At 43.8% G+C, this 22,502-nt stretch overlaps 1 protein-coding gene across 7 annotated transcripts in view; it reads left to right on the top strand.

Moving 5' to 3' along the window:
- Window positions 1-12,439: 12,439 nt before the first annotated feature.
- UBP14 (ubiquitin-specific protease 14) overlaps window positions 12,440-22,502 on the top strand; it is a 28,990-nt gene continuing 18,927 nt past the window's right edge. For 4 of the 7 annotated variants that reach the window (XM_086822854.1, XM_086822855.1, XM_086822852.1 and 1 more), the window contains exons 1-4: window positions 12,440-12,727; window positions 14,255-14,426; window positions 14,597-14,709; window positions 14,865-15,201. In XM_086822854.1, the coding sequence (XP_086678980.1) occupies window positions 12,632-12,727; window positions 14,255-14,426; window positions 14,597-14,709; window positions 14,865-15,201 (718 nt within the window). In that variant the 5' untranslated portion in view covers window positions 12,440-12,631. Of the gene's footprint in view, window positions 12,728-14,254; window positions 14,427-14,596; window positions 14,710-14,864; window positions 15,202-22,502 lie in introns of those variants that run through there. The other 3 variants (XM_086822857.1, XM_086822858.1, XM_086822856.1) reach the window with 1 other exon arrangement.

Raw genomic sequence — 22,502 nt, forward strand, 5'->3', positions numbered from 1 at the left:
TAGATTCTAAAGTCTTCCGCGTAGCTTCTACACTCATGTTTCTCATCCAGAGGGGTGAAAAGAGCATTATGAGTTTATCTTTGATGCATTCATAAGTCTTTGTTTTGGCAGACGTGGGAATTAATTCTTGACTTTGTGGTTCGAGTGTTGTTGAGGTGGTAGGTACAGCTTCTTGTTGGTTACCGTTGGGGTTGATTAAACACACAAGCTCTTCTGTCGGTGTTGAATGCATGAGAGATTTTGAGTGGTTTTCTTGATGTTGCTTGGGCCTCCATTCTTGTGGAGTCTTAGGTGAAGCTGTTGGGGTTGAAGTCGGTGGTGAGGCTGTCTTCACTTTGTTTGATTTTGGTAACCATATGATGGGATTACCATCATAGTATCCTTGTTGTTGAAGCACGTGCACAAACACCCATCGTTGATGAACATGCTAACGCTATGCTGGCTTCGCACGAGAGAAGAGCACTCCTCCAAATGAGGATTTGAGAGGCTGCTTTAATTTCGTAAGGGATTCATCGAATTTCTCATGTGCTTTTTCAACTGCATAATTCATGCAATCTGCCTCGAATGACTCTTCTTTCGAGAGTACGTCTTCCTCTTAAAAGGGAAAGCGATACTCCTTTGGGTTTTGTATTTGTGTTGCTTTGTTAGGTTTGACATTAAAAGGTTCAATCACAACTGGTGATCATGTACGACACTCAACAATGCTATGCATGCTCTCTTGAGCTTGCTTTTTTCGTTCCACATATGTCATGTGATCATGATTTTCAAGTCGGGTGGTTAGGCGGGTTCTACTTTCTTGATTGGTCTATGAGATGCACCTAGTGACAAATCAGAACTTGGTTCATCCACACTAAGTGAAGTACTAGAACTTGTATCATCTTCTGACTTTCCTTGGATCGTCAGGTTTTCATTAGATTTGCCCATGCGACGAGAACGAACTTTCTTTCGAGCTTTTGTATCCGAACTTTCTTTCTGGCTTTTATATCATGTGTTGCACATGTTGGTGTTGTGGTTTGTGTGGTAGCCTTTGAGGTTGATGCTTCAGCATCATGTGCAGCTTTTGGCTCTTTTGGGTTTATGTCCTCCACATGCTCTTCTTCCATGTCCTTTATTTCACCTTTGGTTTCGATAGTTTGTTGCCCCCTATTTTTATTGGGTTTAGAAGGTTTTGTTTCTTCTTTTGGCTTATGTTTTAAAACATGTTCCTCTATCCAATTCGAAGTATTTTCTTTTGAATTCTTTTTAACTGTTTCTCGTGCCTTGGCTTGTAAGCGTGTAAGCACATTCAAGGGTACCATGGACAATTGCCTGTTTTGTACACTCAAGATGTTAAGAGTGTATTCTGTGAGATAGGTTGCAAGGGAAGTAACTCATCTTAGGAAATCTTAGAATATGTGATTGACTCCACATCATTCACATATAGGTTGCAAAGTGTCAGTGACTGTGGGCATAGAAGTATTCCAAACTACGCAGTCTACTACTTTGTGCGGTCCATAATAGAAACACTGAAGTGTTCGTTGAACTATTTCTTGAGCAGTTCTGACCCTTTGAACTGTTTCTATTTGGGGCACGGGAGATGGAGGTTTTGAGTTAATTGTAAATGAATTGGGACATTGGGGAGTGTCATGACCAAAGGTTTTACAATAAATGCAATACAAAAAATTTTGAATTCTTTTTAACGGTTTCTCGTGCCTTGGCTTGTAAGCGTGTAAGCACATTCAAGGGTACCGTGGACAATTGCCCGTTTTTTACACTCAAGATGTTAAGAGTGTATTCTGTGAGATAGGTTGCAAGGGAAGCAATTCATCTTGGAAAATCTTAGAATATGTGATCGATTCCACATCGTTCACATATAGGTTGCAAAGTGTCAATGACTGTGGGCATAGAAGTATTCCAAACTATGCAGTCTGCTACTTTGTGCGGTCCACAATAGAAACACTGAAGTGTTCGTTGAACTATTTCTTGAGCAGTTCTGACCCTTTGAACTGTTTCTATTTGGGGCACGGGAGATGGAGGTTTTGAGTTAATTGTAAATGAATTGGGACATTGGGGAGTGTCATGACCAAAGGTTTTACAATAAATGCAATACAGAAAAATAGGTGCCTTGTACACATAATGGGGATTGGGATGGACGTAGTGATTGCATTGAACACAAGGCATCTCGCCCATCACTTGGAGAGGCATTAAGGATGGTTGGTTTTTAGGGGGCTCATCCTCTCTTGGAGATTCTGGTCGAAGCCTTTTAAGCAAGGTTGCATAGAATTCAGGGAATGACAATTTCGATAATAATTTTTCTTTAGCCATTGCTTCACTTGGTTTAGATGAAGAACATCTCGTATCGTGATCATCCTCCATCATGTTGTCATCTAAACATATTGCTTCTTTACAACATTGATCGAATGTTTCCAAATTGGATACAATAATCAAGTTGTGTAAGCTGTTATTCTTTAAGCCCATCATGAAACATCTATTCAATCAAGCATCATTTAGTTTCTCCCATGGCTCACATCGTGAGTCCAAGATTTTTATCCAAAGGATAAAATCTCCAATGCCTTCGTTTTGTTTTTACTCAATTGAATAAAGCTCTTCCACCGATCACCTTGTCTTGAAAAGCCGTGAATAAAGGCTGTTCGCAAGGTCTTAAAATTCATTTTAATTTACTGACATCAATGTGATGAACCATCGACTAGCCTTTCATACTAAGCATAGGTTCAACGCATGTACCTTGGTAGGGTAGTTTGCATTTCCAAAGGCTTCACATCGCTGTTCAAACATTTGTATGAAATGAACAGGATCAGTTGTTCCATCGTATTTGCCCATGATTTTGGAAATTTGTACGGCCGTGTTTTTGTATGAATCACTGAGGTCGTGTATGAGTGTTAATGTGGATAGGGACTCACTTAGACCTTGGGCAATCCTCCTTCCTAGATTAGTCAATACGTCCAAGGTGTGGGAATCTAGTGGTTTGCAAAGAGTTGGTACCTAGCATGTCTAAAGGCTTAGGACTTGTGATAGTGCTAGGCAAGGGGCCAAATCCTAGAGAGATTGATGTGACAGTGGGTGTAAAACCCAATGGCACGCTTGTTGTAGACATGGCAAATAGAATTGGGGGATGCATTTGGGGCATGGATCTCAATGGCTCGAAGATTGCAGTCATTAGGTTTAGTCTTGGTGTGAGCCCACATAATCCCTCTATCGTGGCCATATCTTGACGTTATCAAGCCTGTTTTATAGCCTTAGGAGGCCTGGCGTACCCTTCGCTGGGTTAAATGGGTGTCCATTTGTCCTAATTAGCTTAAGCACTATGCGCATGTAAACGACCTCTTAGAGATTTTTTTTCAAAAAAAGTGCATGCCAGTAGCATCCCAGATGGAAGAGGTCTTAAAACTTGTTTTCCATCATTGTCTCAAGATGTAATTTTTTTCGAAAAGATTTTTCGTATTTCACAACACGTTTTTGAATGTGTTCCAAACAGAATTTGGAAAAACTCTATATGAGAGAGTTGTAGTGATTTTAGAGTACTACAACTTTGTCTCTGTGAGTTTTTCGTGATTTCATCGTTTAGACACTCAAAAAGTAGCCTTAATATGCTTCGCAATCGTTTTCGGGCTGTTTTGGGTAATTTTTAGTGCTTTAAGGGCCGTTTTTTCCCTCGATTTCTGGGTCAAATTTTGAGACTACTGGTCGAAAGCCAAAATGATGGATTTTGCCCTCAAACACTTAAGACCAATTTCGAAAAGCTTAATGTCAGCTTTCCGATGAACACTAGAGCGTGTTCATCGGATTCACAGTCTAGGAGATATGAGACTCCAAACAGGGCTATTTTCTATACTTTTTATTATTTTTTGGGTGTGAGACCTTAAGGCGTGAACTGCTTAAGGTGTGAACCGCTCAAGGCGTGAGACCTTAACGCATGAAATGCCCTTTTTGCGAGGACTATTTCACAGCGTGAAATAGCAGATACGGTTCACGACATGAAACACGTGTCTAACGGATTATTTTTTTGGTGTGAGACCTTAAGGTGTGAACTGCTCAAGGCATGAAACCTTAACGCGTGAAACGTCCATTTTTTTGGGCGTGAACTGCTTAAGGCGTGAACCATCCTTTTTTTTTTTGCGTGAGACCTTAAGTCATAAAACCTTAATGGATGAAACATCTCTTTTTTTGTGGGCGGTGAGACCTTAAGGCGTGAAACGTCCAGGGTTTTTTTTGTCTAGAGGAAAATTCAAATTTCCTTGTTTGGGATAAATATTTTTTGAATTTTGAATTGGGATAAATATTTTTTGAATTTTGAATTGGGATAAATATTTTTTGAATTTTGAATTGGGGAGATATGGGCATTTTCCCAAAAAGGCAAGTGGGAATTAAAAAAACCAACACTTTTATAACACCCCCTTACACCTTTCATAAATATCCCCCAAAATGGACAATTTGACAACTCATTAGTATCTTTTCATTCAATGCTCATTAGCCTTAATGAGTTATGGAAAAAGGTGCTTAAGAATCAATCAAAGATTAATCCTTCCACTAATCTTTCCCCCCCTTTTGGACTAATCAAGGATACTAATTAACCACTAATCACTAATTAATTCACAACATTGAGCACATCATTAGAAAGATCATGGAATTGCTAAGCTATGTGCATCAACTAATATGTCAATTAATCTATAATAAGAGATTAATTAAACTCTTAATTCTAGTCTCTTCTCTTATTAAGTAAAAGAGAGTCAAATTTCTCCAATTGATGCAAGTAGATGTTTTGATGCATCTAGATACTCCCAAAACACCCAAAAACACTAATTTCGACCTCTTACATGATCAATTTCTACCCCCAAAAATATATTTTCTAAATATTTTGCTTGTTGAACTGATTAATCACCCTTACTAGTTAATTAAGGAAGATTAGTCGATTTCAAGGATTTTTTAACGGCTTCGAAAAAAATCTACAAGTTTTAAGCTATTCTTAATGCTTGCTAACACTCTAATTTATACAAATCAAACAAAAGACATACAATTTAAGCAAAAATTAATGATTCTAGCTCTATGTTTGACTCAAAAAAAAGTTAAAAATCGCTAAAAATTACATTCTACTGCATTTTTAGATGCAATGAAAGCAAACAAAGCCTAATACACTCTATGTGCAAGCCTTAGAAACATTAAAAACTAAATTAAAACAACAAAAACAATTCAAGCTAAAAATTAAGCAAAAAAGCATTCTTTATCAAACAAAAAAGAAAGTTATTGTATACCCAATCACACACAAATCACCATCAAAACCACATCTTTTTTATGGGACACTATTAATAAAGATAATGGGCAATGGATAATACGTAGATTAGAGAAAAATGATGGAAAAAGCCAAGGAATGACTCCCCGGTAGTGGTACTAAAAATGTTATGGCTCACTCTATCCCTCCTTGAAACACATCCAACAAGAGATTACCTAGTGAACCGCAACTGTCATGGAGGATCTTTCCAATGGCTGAGCTCGTAACCCTTGAGGTCTCCAAGCTCTACAACTCCTTGAGAAGCAATTCCACCGCGTCTCCCGCGAGCGTTGTCACACCGCCGATTGTACGTGTACTCATCCCTCCTCTCACCTCACTTCACTCACACACACTCACTAGCATGCATTAGAGAAAGAGATTATCACGAGAATTAGCAAGATCAAGACTATTACACAATGGGAGAGTCTTGTGTAGTATGAGAGATTTTCACTTATATACATGGTCATAAGTGTTCACACTCACTTTAAATTGTGGTCGACCGAGCACTTTAGGCTCATAAGAGGCCTAATGCTATTACAATGACCATTCTCATAATATATCCATGAAGTACATCACTTGGGACTTCATCCTAACTTACTACCAAACGTTCTTGAAGCAGGAATTGCCATAAGTATTTCGTCGGACCATGACGGGTGCCCATCCAAGTTGTAGATTTGGACACCATTGCTTCATATCTTGAATGTATGACCTTTTGGTGTATCTAACTTGACTCCTTGATATAAGATAATGGTAATAGCTCTTGTTAACCCTAGGAATGGGTTAACATTAGGTCCTTGAGGAAATTAGTAAATGCTAAGGACTGCTTCACAAGCATTACGGCTTGCTTACCCACATAAGGCCATACTTCCTCTTGAGAAGGAAATTGCACCCTCCTCTACGTGGATTTTTGCACAATAGTGCTACCCATGGGCATGGCTAGGTTGCCATCCAAGCGAGCGTGAATGCTCCTAAGCATAGATAAGATTTGATTTTTCTCTAAGGCCCTAGTCTTAGCAAATAAATTGGCAAGGGACTCATGCGAGATTTCCATCTTGGAATCATCCACATCCATGTATGTACGAAGAGCATTGTCTCCATACTTCTCCTCATCAAGGAGATCGTCCTGGGTGGGGTTATTGTCAGCCTGCAGATTGGTCATAGTCTAAGCTATGTCATCCATCACTTTACAGATGGGGACCGACGTGGTCGTCAAGGTCTATGGAAGGGGATCCACTAGCTCACGCAAAACTGATGGCAAGCAAAACTGATGGCAAGCAAACCGTGTCAGTCTAGCAAGCTATTGTGGCTTGGCACATATGCCCATGCTCGGCCTGCCAAAGGCTAAAAATAGGAGACAGGAGCCTAGAAAACCCACCCAAAACTCACGCAAAACTGATGGCAAGCAAACCGTGTCAGTCTAGCAAGCTATTGTGGCTTGGCACATATGCCCATGCTCGGCCTGCCAAAGGCTAAAAATAGGAGACAGGAGCCTAGAAAACCCACCCAAAGTCCCTATTGGGCGGACTACCCCCACTAGATGTCATTTTCAGGTTTTATTTGTTTTTTTTAACTTTTTTTTTGAATTTTGAACATATGAAAATAGATATTAAAAGCAACAATAAATAAATAAAGAAATTCAAGGGTGACTTTGGAACTAGCTACCCGGTCCCTAGGTGTGCTGGAGAATATCAGTGACGCGAGGCACTACGGCGGCGATGAATCCAGTGATGATGTCTTTGGCACGATTGCACGTGCGATGGAGATGGTAGCAAGAAAGAGCTTGTGGGTTATCAAACCTATGCATTATAGACTGGACCACCTCCCACTTATGAAGATGGTGGTGCCAACTGAGCGTGGGGTTATGCCATGTCTACTAAGTAAATGGGGTTTCCTCGCGAGAGTTGGAATCTCTTAGGTAAGGATTCAAGCTGCTGGTTGGCTTTGGGTGTGGTCCTACCTACTAGTTAGCTTTAGGTATGGTCCTACCTACTGGTTAGCTTTAGGTATGGTCCTACCTACTGGTTAGCTTTAGGTATGGTCCTTCCCTAGTGGTGGTTGAACTTGCCATTAGTTGACATTTGTTGCACAATGCAGTGGGTTGTACACAAGCTAAGAACTTGTTGTGCAGGGCCATTTTGTCCTTTGATGTGCCTTGAGATGCTATCAGGTTGAAGAGAGAGATAGAGCTCTTTACAATGGGCTTGGTACACGTGTGCCTACCTAGGTGCTAGTAGTAGTCTATGTGCTCTATTGGATGCTGCGATGCGTGTTGATAGCTTGCGCTTAATGTGTTGCTCTTGATTAGCTCAACTGATGTTGGTTGTTAGGGATATCTTAGCCATTTTGCTGGGCACCTTTTTCACTTAGCTGTTTTGAGTTGCTGTGTATACCCAGCTAAGCACTCTTGCACACGGACGATGGCATTCAACTGCTCCCAGCTGGCAAATGAGTTGTTGGAGATCTGGGTGCCTGCTATTGGCTAGGTTGTTGGTGCCGGCTATACTACAGGTGTCGTCTCTCACATGTGCACCACACGCAATCTCAAGAGTAGTGCAGATGATAGAAATGATAGCGGGAGATCTTTGTGGTGTCGAGTGTTGTTGCCATCTCTCTCACACGTGCGCTACACGCGCGAAGGAGATGGTGCATGCCGACTATAAGAGAGAAAACGATGGCGCGAGAGAGAGAGAGAGAGAGAGAGAGAGAGAGAGAGAGAGAGAGAGAGAGAGAGAGAGAGAGAGAGCCCTTGTCTACTGCGCAATCAAGAAAAGAGAGAGGGAGAGAAAAATGATGCGCTTCCCTCTCATGGAACCTTCTGTGTCAAGAGTTCACCACCCAAAGATTAAGGACAAGGTTCCTTATCCTTTGCGAGCCTAGCCCCCAATTGTGCAGTGAGGGAACGTAACCTCTGCTTTGATACCAATGTGACGTTCGTGTCACTACGGACATGCACAGGACACACTTTGACTATGCGGAGATGGAAAAGGCAAGGCTCATGTTCACCTCCCAGCCATAAAGCCAAATGAGGGATCCCCCCATCCCGCCAAGCTATATATGTAGTGGCCTGCCTACCTACACTTGCCCTACCGCCCACAGTACTCCAACCCGGACGACTTACTAAACCTTGGACTTAGTCGTCGCTCGCACTCCGACGTACGTACTCGAAGCCCGATCAAGCCTTACATGTGTTACACGTTACTTGACATGAACCTACATATGTGAGCCTACAGGCGTGAGCCTGTATACGTGATTCTAGACACGTGAGCCTACACATGTGGGTGTAGCGACATGACCCTGGCAAAAAAAAAAGACTTGAAATTTTCAAACCTGCTCTAAAAGTGCTCAAGACCTTTGATGCAAACATGATCTGGGGATTAATTGTGCTAAAAACGACAATACAATTAACTGTAGTGCATAAAACCACATTTCCTAAAACCTACCAAGCCTTTAATCCTAATAAACAACCAACACAGCAGAGTGACTTAGAAGCACTTTGATGCAAAATCGATTTGGACTTATTATTAGAAGTAGTAATATAATCAATTGTAATGCATCGAACCACACTTCCTCAAACCTACCAAGCATTCCATTATAGATAATGACCAACACTCAGTAGAGCGCTCCCCTATTAAGAAGGCTAGAATCCTTTGGATCCACCTCAAGTGAGGAGATTTGGGAAGAAATGAGCCAACGAACCACAAAGGTGAGCAAAGGAACAATGGAACACCTAGAAACACGAGCCACCCCACCACAGTCCTCCAAGCCCCAAATTCACCAACTAACTCTATAAATAGCACCATATATTTAATAAAAAAGGGCACTAAACCACCCTATCTTTGGGTAAAGCTCTAGTAAAGGAGCAGGATCAGGACCAGGAACCCCAAGGGTCAAACCATGTTTGATTTTATAAGGACATGTCTCTTTTGTTGTACCATTAGGAGGAAGTGTTCCTCGATACACCCACAACAAGTGCATATAGTGCAAGCATGAGTCCCACTCTCCACAGGAGCTCATTTTAGAAGCGATTTCACCACCGAACTGAGTTTAAGTTCTTCTCTGTTTGGACGAGGAAGAGGAAACATGGGGAAGGGTAAAGAGCCACTATCATGGGACTACCTTAATACAAAGGGATCCATAAGAGCATTCTCATCACTTAACCAGTAAGCCTGCAACCTTAAAGCCAAGTTGATGGAAGACAAGTGCCATTGGAAACCACACAGCTCAATCCCATGGGACAAGAGATCCCATATCGTGAAAAAGAGGGTTTTGCGCAACCACCTCCTTATGTGAATATGCAGAAGACATGCTAAGGTTGGTATTTGAAATAGGAAGGGGGTTGCAACCAACATATGCGATAACCTATCACTGATGAGCCTTTATTGTCCAAATCACTAGCCCAGTGTCCAAATCACCAGCATGAAGCGATAATCTATCACTAAGAATCTGGTGTGTCCAAATCACCAACATGAAGCAGTAACCTATCACTGAGCATTTGATATCCAAATCACTAGCCCATTATGAGTCACAAAACCCACAAATATTTTTGTAGTGTATGTGATGTCATAAGCTAGTATCTCATGGAAATAGCATGCCTTATCGAGGGGGGGGGGGGAGATGTCACTTTAAACATATATAACATAGCACCATAGTGCATGAAGGGAGTTTTTCTTAATTGTAAAACTTACATACCGTACACATGCAAGAGGGGACTAAATGATTAGTTGTTGGAAGACTAACATACCATATACATGTAAGAAGGGATTAAATAAATAGTTGTTTAATGTAAATTATGTGACTTTGGGCAACACAAAAGTTAATCCTTCTGCAGAGGAGGCAACACAAAAGTTGATCCTTCTGTGGAAGAGTCCTCTATAGATACATCACTAGGAGTCCTCGCTCTTGGCTTAAAGTCATTGTTAGCTTCCAAAAGGGATGATGCACTAGCATGAACGTGAAGGTGATTTTTGTTCCCTCCAATTGTGCAAATCTTGTTCCAAGCTTTTGTGGAAGAGTGCCCATGGTTGCCAAGAGATGGACCCAATCCTCACAGTCATCAAGCTCTGGGAGAGGTTCGTAATCCTAGTTCCCATCTTCACTATCCAATAACTTGCAGCATTTACACATATTGACCAAAAGTGGTTTGGGTAGTTGTGTTAGACTCATTGGCAAGAATGTTTCGACCCATGGGATGATTCATCTATGTCTTCAGGTTTATCTTCAAGGACTGGTTGTATTTGCGTATATAGATGTGATTGGTTTCCAAATCATGAACTAGCCTTGCTTCTCCTATGTAAGGCCTATCAAGGGGATCATCGTATATGATCCTCTTCTCTCAAAATCCATCACCACAAAATGTATGGTGGAAGCTTAGCTTGAAGGTCATGATCTTTGCATCTTGCAAGATGCCTATGGGTGTGTTCTTGTCGGTAAGCTTTGCTACAAGGCTTCTGCCTACAAGTGGTGGCGGGCTTTCCTAAGCCTCCCAGTAATCCCTAGTAATTATGTTGACACCAGCACCACCATCCAAGATTGTAGAGACCGTACGAACCTTCTACACAACAGGTAACATGACGCTTATTTCGTCGCTTCAAAATAGGGACTGGCATTTCCAAACTCCAACATACTTAAAGACAATGAAAATTAATACAACTTGAGTTAAAAATTCCATACACTAAAGCAACAAAATGCTTGTTTTGTCCACGTAATGTACTTTATTGCAAAAGCCACAAAATTTAGAAAAATACAGAGAAGAAAAAAACAATAGTTGTTTGATTCAAGAAATATTTGATGATTTAGCGTTGATTGTCTAAGAAAATCACGTCCCTCTCTATGTCCCCGAAAAAAGGAGGGTCAATGAGGGTGAGACGGGAACATATGGGAATATATTTATATACGAGAGGTTAGTTCCTTTAATCACCCCCCTTTTGGTGTGTGGGGAGGAGAGTCGATTCATAGTAGCTAGGCTACTTGGAATATCATTTTTTTTGGCAAGGAACATGACGCACCCTTATTTCTACTCCATCTTGTCGAGGAGGGCAGGGGGGCGTTCACTCTATTTGGAATGTTGTGAGTTCAATTCTCCCCTCGGCATTTCAGATAGTGGAGCTCACTCTATCCAGAATGTTCAAGTCCCTCCCCTCACTACTCGGAACATCTTTAGGGACAATATATTATAATAACTAGTATGGAACCCGCGCGATGTTGCAACATTGTTTGCTTAGCATGTTAGTTTCTCCTCTAGAAATTTCAAAATTATGACTCCTTCTACCACGTGTTAGCTTCTGAGCCACTTGGAACCTTAAGTTAATAGATGAAATAGATCTCTTTTGCATATTGTACCACCCCCCATTTTCTTTTTGGCTTTTTTCTCTCTCCGATGTATTTTTGCGTTGGCCACCCTTCTACCTCTTTAGCGGACATTTTATTTCCTCGCTTTCCCAAGCTTACAACTTTTAAACAAAGCTTTATAAAAATAAACATAAAAAAAAAGCGTTGCAACTCTCTACCTCTGTGCTACTACCCATTGCTGGCGACATTCTCTCCCTTTGCATGCGTTGCCACTGTCACCCAGGCTTACCTTCTCTCTCGTTTGCTGGCCGCCAGCGCCACGCCTCCTTACCTTCTCTCTTGCTTCACTAATTGCACCGGTGAATTACCTTTTCTCTCTATAGAGATCCTCTGAAATATTGGTCGCGGCTGGAGTTCATGAAGGGTGAACATGCCCAACAATCACCAGCGGGTGTAGTTCTGCTTCCAGCATGTAGAAACCCCCATCACGCGAGAAGAACATGCTAAGGTTAAGGGCTTGCGTAAAGGCGACCATGGGCCAGATTATTGAAGGCTTGCAGTAGCATGGTGGTGAGAGGCATGGTACGCAACGTGATGGTGAGTAGGATGGTAATGTGAGAGGCTCGCGCATGAGATGACTGGGACAGGGTCAAAGGCCATGGATTATAGGCTGAGTGAGGTGGAAGGAATGGAAGTCGAAATGTAAACTTAGGAAAGGAAGCCGGAATACAAAAGGTCAATCCAAGGGATTTTTTCCTCTTATTTTTTAAAAATCCAGGATTTCTCTTTTCTCTCCTCTCTTTATGCCTTGGTTGTCCATGGTTAATGTATAGTATAGATAATTGGTGTAGGGGCAATATATATTATAATTGGTGTAGGGACAACTAGGTAGTAGTAGGCAAGGGTAAGGCCAAAGGTTGTTCTCCCATACCAGCTTTGAAAACAAGCGATTCTTTGCTTATCTCCGAAGGCCAAAGCTCACAAAAACCCTAGTTCAGGCTCACAAACCCTAATTTGCGCCCTGCATAAAATCAAGCAGAGTCTGCATCGCGTGAAGAGGCTTCGGCGCAGAGGATCATGGAGCGACTGCGTTCCCAGCTTTCCAAAGTGAGGATTCCGGAGCCCTCCAATCGCATCTACAAGCAGGAGTGCTGCATCTCCTTTGACACCCCAGTATGTGCTTCTTCTTCTTTGTTTTCCTGCTAATTTCAATCTCGTGTTACCTTCTTTTTCCTACCATCAGACTGAACAATGCCATTTTAATGAACAAATCAGTCTGTAAATCATGTAGTAAAGCATGCTAATCATCTTTTCAATCCATTTCAACGCATAAATGAACCTTTAAATTTTGTAGCTCAGCATGCTAATCGTCGTTTTAATCCATTTTTTTTGTATTTGACCCCTTATTTATTCTGTGTTCTTCCGTTGTGTACATGTTTTCCCAACACAGTATTGCACGGTGGCATTTTAATCAGGGAATCAATTTGGAAGCCTGGTAGTTAAGCATGCTAGTCATTATGTTAACCCATAATCAAAGCTTTTTTCTCTGTGTTCTTCCGTTACACATGTGCCAAGTACATGTTATCCCATCACAGTACTGCGATGTGCTATTTTAACAAATGAATCGATCTGTAAATCTCGTCATCAAGTATGCTAACGATTGTTTTTGTGCATTTTATTTGTAAAAAGCGCATCTTTTTTGTGTTGTTTCTGGTACATGTGCGCTAAGTACATTTTTTAAAACCATCACAGGAGTGTGCCATACCTTTTAAATGAACAAGTCAATATGCAAATCATGTATTTAAGCATGCTAATAATTGCGTAAATCTGTTTTCTTTGTAAGTCACACCAGATCCTCTCCTTTTCTCTTGTGTTTTCCCTTTGCAGAGCAGGTGATATCCCATCATCCTTTTTAATTTGGCGCTCTCCTTCCATGCATTTTGTTTCATTTTAGACATGTTTTTTTTGGTCAAAGTGTATGGGAAGATTAATTATTGTACTAGATGGAAAGGGAAGGTTAAAATGTATGTTTTTCTTTGTTCTGTAATAGCCATTTCCTGTACATGGAAAGTGGGGTTTAGGTGCATTTTTTATATGGAGAGGGGAGGCCAGATATATGCTAAGCTCTTTTAATAGCGATGTGGCTAAAAAGAAGTGGTGAGATGTATGTGTACATTTAGCAGAGGTATGGGTAAAAGGAACGATAGGTATCTGTGTGGTCAGATGCATGTGTAATGAAGAGATTAGGGTTATTGTTTGGTTAAAGTAAGGCCAGACATGCGTATTGAATCTTTGTGGGAGCTCAGATGTATAGGGCAGATATGAATGTCCATATGGTATCAAATGTGTATGGGATATCGGACATAAGCTCAGATGTAAAGGGCAGATATGAATGTCCATATGGTATCAGATGTGTGTGGGAGATCGGACATAAGCACATATGTTAAGGGCAGATATGAATGTCCATATGGTATCAAATGTGTATGGGAGATCAGACATAAGCTAAGGTATTTACTAAGGTCAGAAATTTATGTATATGTGGTATCAAATGTGTATTGGGCAAGCTCAGAGGTTCAGATATAAATATTGCACCAGATGTCTCTGTAAATGGGAGATCATATCTATGCTTGTGCACTTATTAGTAATTTGCGGGATTTGGATCCATGACTGTTAACATGCAACAGTACTGTGGGCTTGCAGAGGTCAGAAGGAGGGCTTTTTGTAGACCTTTGCTCCTTTCTTGCGTTTGGCAAAGATTATGTCACGTGGCAGCATCAAAAGACAGGAAATTCTGTGTATTTGAATATAAAAGAGAAATCAAAACCAGACAATGAAGATCGACCCTACAAAAAGCCTACATTGCTTGCTATAGGTAATATCCCCTCAACATCGAGTAGTTGTTATTTGAGTTTGCTATTTCTATTTACCATTTGTTTCACATGAAGCTTAAAACTTGTGTAGTGTGAGTAGGCAATTCTGCACAATTTTTTGTCTGTGAAAACTGTCATGATCTTGTCTAAGTACACCGTAATCTCATGGCAGGTGTTGATGGGGGATTCAACACTAGAGAACAAGAATACGAATCAACATACAGTATTGTCATCTTACCAGATTTTGTGGAACTCCCATTCCCAAATGTGGAGCTACCAGAAAAGGTGGCTGTTTCTCACTTCTTGTTTTCCTGTTTAGGCTAAGAATACCGGTTTCTGGCATTTTGTCACTGGTTGTTTTTTAATCTTACTTGATTAAAATCACCATTCGACAATAATTTTTTTTGCCTTTTTATCTCTGAGATGTGTGAATGGGTTAGGTCAGGCTTGCAGTGGACGGTGTGTTAGCTGCAGTAGGAGCTGAACGGAAGGAGCAAGTTGCAGCTTGGACTGCCGAGAAAAAGCCAATCAGTGCTTTTGCCTGCAATCTCCAGCAACTTGAGAATGGGGTGCAGGTGCCACCCACTGGCTGGAAATGTGCCAAGTGTAATAAAATAGACAATCTCTGGTTAAACCTCACAGATGGCATGATTTTATGCGGAAGGCAAAACTGGGATGGGAGTGGTGGCAATAATCATGCTGTGGAGCACTATCGAGAAACAAAGTATCCTCTTGCTGTGAAGCTTGGTACAATCACTGCAGATTTAGAAGCCGCTGGTAAGTTAATTCTGGTGTTCTTGCCTCTAGTTACTGTTCTTTGTTAATGAATTGTTTGCAAGATCTTAAAGTGGAGAAGTCGGTGTAAGTGCTGTTTTTGTTGCATGATGCTCGTGGGGCTGGTTAACTGTTGTTCATTGCGTTTAATCAGTTGGCTAGGTCGTGTTCAAAGTTTTTTTTTTGTTTTTTTTGTTTTGGGGGGGGGGGTGGGGGGGGTTTGTGAAACCTCATGGTGGTCACATGATATCAAAAAGTCCCTTGAAGTTGTGTGAATGGATGTAGACTTGTTATTAGGGATTGAGTGGTTTAAGACTCTTCAAGTCCGGATAGATTAGGAGGTGAGTCAGGCCTGCATCCCCTTGTTGTTTGTTTGTTTGTTTGCAGGTTTTGAGTCTCATACCAGGAACGATCACGAGGAGATCCGGTGGGGATTTGACAGTGTCTCACACAGAGATTGATATGAGGATTGTCTCATGTAACATTCAAGGTTTAGGGGGGTCTCAGTGCGTTCATTGACGAGGCGTCCTTAGAGGAGAGCTTCAACGAGCTATGGTAGGGGGACCTATCGACCTTCTTTTCCTCCAGGAGCATCACCTTATTGAGGGGTGCACTCGCTGTTGCGGGAAGATTTTTCCAGGAAGGAGTCGTACTTTTTGGTTCCCATCCTTCGGCCCTTCAAGGACGCAAGGAGGAGTGTTTCTTTGTCAGTGAGCAGCTTTTGCCATCTCTGACTGGATTAGGAGTTATAGTTCCAGGATGTGCTTAGTGGGTTACCATTCTGATTGGTGAGGATAGCGTTGGCTTCCTCAACATTTATGCCTTGAATGCTGCTACAGGTAGAGCTATCTTTTGGAGCACTGTTCGATAGGCCCTACCCTAGGTTGATTTTTGGTGCATGGGCGGTGACTTCAATATGATAGAGGTAGGAGAGGACAGACTTGGAGATGGCACGCCCACAGTCTCTGGAGCGGAGTACTTTGCCAGGCAGGAGATGACACTGATTCTTAGGGGACATGACCCTTGGCATCTCCCAGAGTTTGGGTGTAGCCTTGGGAGTCTTAGCTTCTCTCGATCGGATGGGTGGAGCACTGGCCCCAACCTCTCTTGGTTGGACAGGTTTTATGTTGGATGAGTGGGCTTGCAGCTGTGGAGGCATGGTTGGTATTCTGACAAGCACTACTTTCTTAGATCATACCTCAGTTATTTTGTTCCTAGAGGACCCATGGAGGCATGACGGGCATGCGAGCTCCAGGATTCCAGATAGCCTCATTCAGGACCCCGAGATCTGCAACCGGAACGACAGATATGGGCAGGATTGGACTTTTCCTCAGGCTTTGTTGCGTGCACTTTGGATGATGGCTTGGGGGAGATCAATGTTTTCCTACAGGATGCAGCCCGGAGTAGATTGGAGGGATTTCGAGAGCAGGAGAGGAGCCTGAGGAGGGGCCTAGTCTCTTTACGACGTTTTCAAGAGAGTTACCTAAACCCGTGGATTGAGAGTCAGATTGTTGTCGCCCACGTAGAGATTCGGTCCATTGAGGAGAGGAGGGTGGAGTAAAGATATCATGCCAAGGCTTCATTCTGGACTCAGGCCGGTGATAGAGGTACTAGAGATTTCTTTGAGATAGCTAGCCCCCATAGGAGGAGAGACGGTATTCGCAGGTTGTGCGGCGAGGATGGAGCTATTGTTTTTGACCTCCCACATGTTAGAGTCATCGCCACGGATTTCTTCCGATCTCTTCTCAGTGGTGCCCCTTTATCCCCCAGTTGATGGATGCGTGCGAGAGTTGGGAGGCACACGAGAGAGGTGGTTCCTCCCTCCCTTCGGTTTTTATTTATTGACCCCTTTCACTTCAGAGGAGCTGGCGGAGGCGATGACGGCATTACCCAGGGGCTAATGCTCGGGGGAGGATGGACTTCTTGTCTCTTTCTTTCTTCGCCATTGGGACCTCATGGAAGGTGGCCTTTGCGCTGCCTTCAATGAGATTATGCTCACAAGTGCCATGCCAGAGAGGCTCAGAGTGGGCTGGATACCTTTGATTCCCAAGGAGGGTGATGAGAGATTGGAGATCCGGCAGTGACCCATCACCCTTCTAGGGAGTCGGGACAACCTATAGGATTTTGGCCAAGGCCATTAGCATGCAACTTTAGCCTTCTGTCCTAGACTTGATCCACGATACTCAAGACTGGTTTTGTTCAGGATTGGAGCATTTTGGACAACATCTTTACCTTTTGGGAGGCAACAGCTTCGGCCAGGATGTGGCACCAAGACCTCATTGTGCTATCCTAGACTTTGAGAAAGCTTGTGACAGGGTGGATTGGAGCTTTCTGGAGGGCACTATGAGCCGGATGGGATTCCCCATGGAGTGGAGTCTTAGGACTTTATTCAGCATCACATAGCCACGTTCTCATTTAGGGAGCCCGAGGCGACAAATTTCTCCTTTCGCGCTCGGTTTGAGAGGGCTGTCCGTTGGCACCATACCTCTAGGCTCTTTCTATTTGTCATCGAGGCCATGAGTAGTTTTCTCTCCACCTAGGAGACCGGACTCTAGGGATTGCGCCTTCCCTTCCGCACGTAGAAGCTGCTGCTGCTGGACTCAGAGTTTGCAGATGACACAGCAGCCTACCTCGCAGAAGATGTTGGGAATCTTCAAAGAGTTGCGGAGGCGATCGAGATTTTCTGTCGTGCATCAGGAGTGCAGATCAATTGGCACAAGTCGTGTGGTTTTTGGGTAGGTACTGCTTGCTACCATGTGGTACATCACTTCGTGTTGGGCCTTTTCTCGGGCATGTATTGGCCCGGTACAATGTTTAATCCGGAACTTCTTATGGGCCGGAAGTGATGGGTTTTTCCAAGGCCAAGGTGGCATGAAGAGTGAATGATCACTCAGCCACGTAGTAGAGGGGGGCTTGGCCTCATCGATCCTGCTATATACAGTCGTGCCCTATTGGACAGGTTTATTGTCAGAGGACTCCTACCCGTTGGTGAGCCCTGGGAGGACTTCCTCTTGGCTCGGATTTCGGCCCGCACTCCGAGCCTAGGGGGCGTGTGGCCGCAGAGTACCAGATGGATCTTCACAGAGATGCGAGCCCATGGTTTTAGCCCAGCCTTTGAGGACGGATTCACAGCCAGTCTACTTCGTGCTTGGAATCATCTCAGGCCAGCCATCAAAAAGTGTGTTCCAGTTGCCTCAGAGGAGCAGCTTCGGCATACCTTGGTTTGGAACCCCTCATCCCTTTACCCAGTGGCCACATGCTAGGGGCTTGACCGCATATATCCTTGGGCGCCTTGAGCATGGGACCAGTCAGGTCTCTCGGAGATTGGATTGCACACAGGCAGTTACCTCAGGAGGAGCAAGAGAGAGGCCTGACAGGGATCCACGGTAGAGACAGGCCCAACATTGACATAGACTCAGCTATTCCTCAGGAGTGCCTGACGCCTATTCCAGACCCGCCGGTCCCTCCGGTCCCTCCGGTGTGGTTAGGTGTGTTTACCAGACACGATATTCTTGTGGCGGTCCATGGAGCAGATGAGGATAGTGGTCTGCTCACTTTCTCTATTGGATCCCATGGTAGACTAGAGAGATCAGAGCCATAGTCACCAAAAACCAGAATCGGAACGGAAACGTTCGAGGAATGGAAAGAGGGAAACAAGTTTTTAGGGGTGGAAACGGCCATTTTCTGTGACTTACTTGGGAAACGAGAAACAACCATGGAAACAGATGGGGTCTTGAAACCGAGAAACGCGTTTCTAGGGACTGAAACGGCCGTTTCTTGTGACTATGATTAGAGCACCCCTTGGAGGATCTCAGAGGCCGAGGGTGATTGGTTTTTTGGCACAGGAATGGCACATAGATCTAGCACCGGCCAAGGTGGCCAGGGAGAGACACTGGCGGCTATGGATTTGGGCGTGCCGACGTCTCACGCGGCTGCAGTGGGACTCGGGAGAGTGGACTTGGCATGATCCCGCAGATCGGGAGGAGATTTTGGATGCCCCCTTCTTTGGCACTCCGACAGCATCAACACACTGGTAGTCTCAAGGCCTATCACAACGCTTCCTTTCAGATTTTTGGAAGAGGCTTTGGGACAGCTTCCGGTTGAGGAAGATTACTCTCTTTCTTTGGCTGATGGCACACAGGAGTTTGGCGGTCGGTACTTGGCTGGCAGTTGGACTTTAGTCAGTAGCATGCCCGAGGTGCGGCCACCCCCAGGAGTCTCAACGACATTGCCTTTGGGATTGCATGAAGGCTCAGTAGATTTGGCGGCGGATTCGCCATGTCCAGGGCATCGACCCGGATCATCACTTGGGGCACTTTTGCTTGGGCCACGGAGGCTAGAGTGGTCAGGACTTATGAGGAGGATGGGGGAGGACTAGCCCTTCCGGTCTCCCACCATCGTATTGTAGCAGTACCAGTCACAGTCCCACCGACAGGCTCTTGCCAGAGATGGGATATTTGCAGCAGCATAGTAGCCTGGCACATTTGGGGTGTTAGATGCAGTGAGGCCATCGAGGGTACCCACACTCTGCCGACTGAGACCATTAGGAGCATATGGCTCGATATCATTCACACCCTCCGTGGTCCGTGGGAGAAGCTTTAGGGAGGTTGCGGAAGCAGCGGGAAGCCTTCTTGAGACTTCGGAGGCTTGGCCCTTTCCTCAGAGATAGAGGCGGTGACCCATTTGGCATTATAGGCCACGTGTGTGGTTGTCCCCCTCCCCCCCCTCCCCCTGTATGAGATAGCCTTCTCCTCACAGAGCGGCTCTCCGGAGGAGAAGCATCGCTTCCCCTTTGGTCACTTGTTTCCCGCCCTTATATGAGGCGAGTTTGTATCTAGCCTGTCGTGGTTGTACTTAGTCCCTTGTGGCTAATTTTTCTTTAACTAATTGAAGGATCTTTTTCTGGGGAAAAAAAGCATAGTTAAGCATGAAACCGGTCTCTGATAGAAGCACAGAGGATCTATGCACACAGATCTGTGTCTCTAAATAACACACTGTGCCTCCCTCTGATTAGCCAAGATCACTAAGCAGGCCAGCCATGGGCATACATCTGGCATAACTCAAGTGCATGATACATCATCTCAGCTCAAACATACATGTGCTGTCCAAACTCTGTCTCAACCCTTGTCAATCTGCCATACCCCTCCTCTCACAAGGGGCCAGATAACTCATATCTGCAACAGACATCAAGCAGTAGAAAGAGAGATAGATGAACAGAAACAAGGCTTACCAAGTTCAGCTCGTGAAACAGTACTGGAGGAAGCAACAGCACCAATTTGTACTTGCAGGCACTTGTATCCACAACCTTGCTTCACACATGTGCTTGTACTTGCCTGTATCCTCCTCCTGATGTTCACTCTTATGCTGTCCTTGAAAATACAGATCTGAAAATCAGCACTGTACCCGTCTGTACCACCTCGGGATACGTGCCAAGAGTTGTACTTGCACAAACAGTCTGCTGTCCACTCTTGTACCTGCCTGAATCTGAGTACACAGTTCTGTTCAGCACCTGTTTAAGCCGCCTGCAGCAGTTGTACTTGCTGTACTTGACTGTCCGTACACTGTACGGCAGTCGTACAGTATGGTACTGGCTGTGTACTTGCTGGTACAGCCTGTACAGGGCCTGTGCGCAGAGAATCCAGCAGAGAGAACACAGCACTTGCAGCAGATTTCAGCAGCCGCCTGTACTTGCACTGTACGGACTGCACACGTGGGAAGTACAGCTGATTATGCAGAAGAAAACAGTAGCAGTACACACAGAAAACAGCAGCCGCCTCCTTCCTTGTGCTTTTCCACGCTTGAGAACATGCACTTGAGAAACTCCACGATTCCCTCTTTTCCAAAAGCTAGAGAGAGAGAGAGAGGAGAGAGAGAGACACTTACTCCAAAAGTGGCTCCTCCCCAAAATAATCCCTAGGGCCCCAAACTTTAATAAGTTCCTAGGGCCACTAAGGCCTAGGGGCAAACTTTAATAAACATTAAAGTTTAATGTTTCTAGTTCCCCTCTTCACACCTAGGGATGTCCACACATCTTAAACTCTGTCCGGGCACCCCCCATGTGAATCATAAAATATTCTGACTTTGCAACCACCATGCCCACACTTGTACTGTTCCATTTTCACAGGGCCATGACAAAGCATGCTATTGATTTTCACTTACATGCTTTTGTGTGAGCAAAAATGTCTTTTGGTGGCAACATTCCTCTTGCATACAAAGCAAAACAAGGTTTTCTAGCCAGCTCTGCAATAGGATCATAAGGCACTACTTTTCTTTGTGCCCCAACAAACAAACCTCCAAGCGCGATCAACAAATTTCCACGGTAGTCTGAATGTGACATGCAAAAGTCTTGACTAACTTAATCCAGCCCTAAGCCTATCAAAAGCATGTTTGCACAAGTACTCCAAAACTTGTCATCGGTTCTTCCTTCCAGCCTTGGCTGAAAACCTTGCTACTCTCTAGATTCCACTCCAAGCCTGATGTTGAAATCTGTTCATCTCTTCCACTTTGTCCCCTTTTGCACATACAACCCCCAGGGCTGCTTTCCCGTGGTTTTACCTGTTGCCGACGAGCCCCATGACTGCCATCCTGGATGCGTTTCTTACTATGGATTCTATGCACCTTCTTGGGACTTCTAGTGCTTAGCTTGGCTGAGCTTGATGGTCTCATACCAATGTGACATGCGGAAGCCTTGACTAACGTGATCTAGCCCTAAGCCTACTAATTAGGAACATGATTGCAAAAGGAATGATTAGACAACAGAGAGAAGAGAGATGAATTGTGTTTTCAATACATTGATATGATACAAAAAGATGCCTATGACTGTGGCCTTCGGCTTTCTAAAATGGGCTGATTTCTAACCTAAAGTATTGCCTATTGACGTGCCCCCATCTGGGATTAGATGATCTAATGGTTGAACTGGACTTGCTATTTATAGCTCAAGCAAATATCCCTGCCTACTGTCGGCCAGTGAAGGACAAGAACAGGCAAATAAGAAGCGCACAAGATCAAAGGATCAGTCAGTTAGGTCATAAGCACCATACAAAGGAAGTCAACAACATTTATAGAACTACCCTAAACTTATCCTACACTTCTGCCAAATCAGGGAGAAGCCATGAGATTAGCCATGTCCACGTCCATGATGGCTGGTTATTTTTTAGGAACCGGTTGAGCATTCTCAAGTCTTAGGGAAAAAGTGACAGACACTTCTTCATGATGCCCATGACTCTCTCGTTGGGGGTCATCGTGGTATCAACAGTACATTGGAGAAGCTTGAGCAATCATTCTATTGGCCTAAGATGAGACGG

The sequence above is a fragment of the Cibotium barometz genome, chromosome 29 (genome assembly GCF_041138505.1).
Source record: "Cibotium barometz isolate CiBa-2024 chromosome 29, ASM4113850v1, whole genome shotgun sequence".
NCBI lineage: Eukaryota > Viridiplantae > Streptophyta > Polypodiopsida > Cyatheales > Cibotiaceae > Cibotium > Cibotium barometz.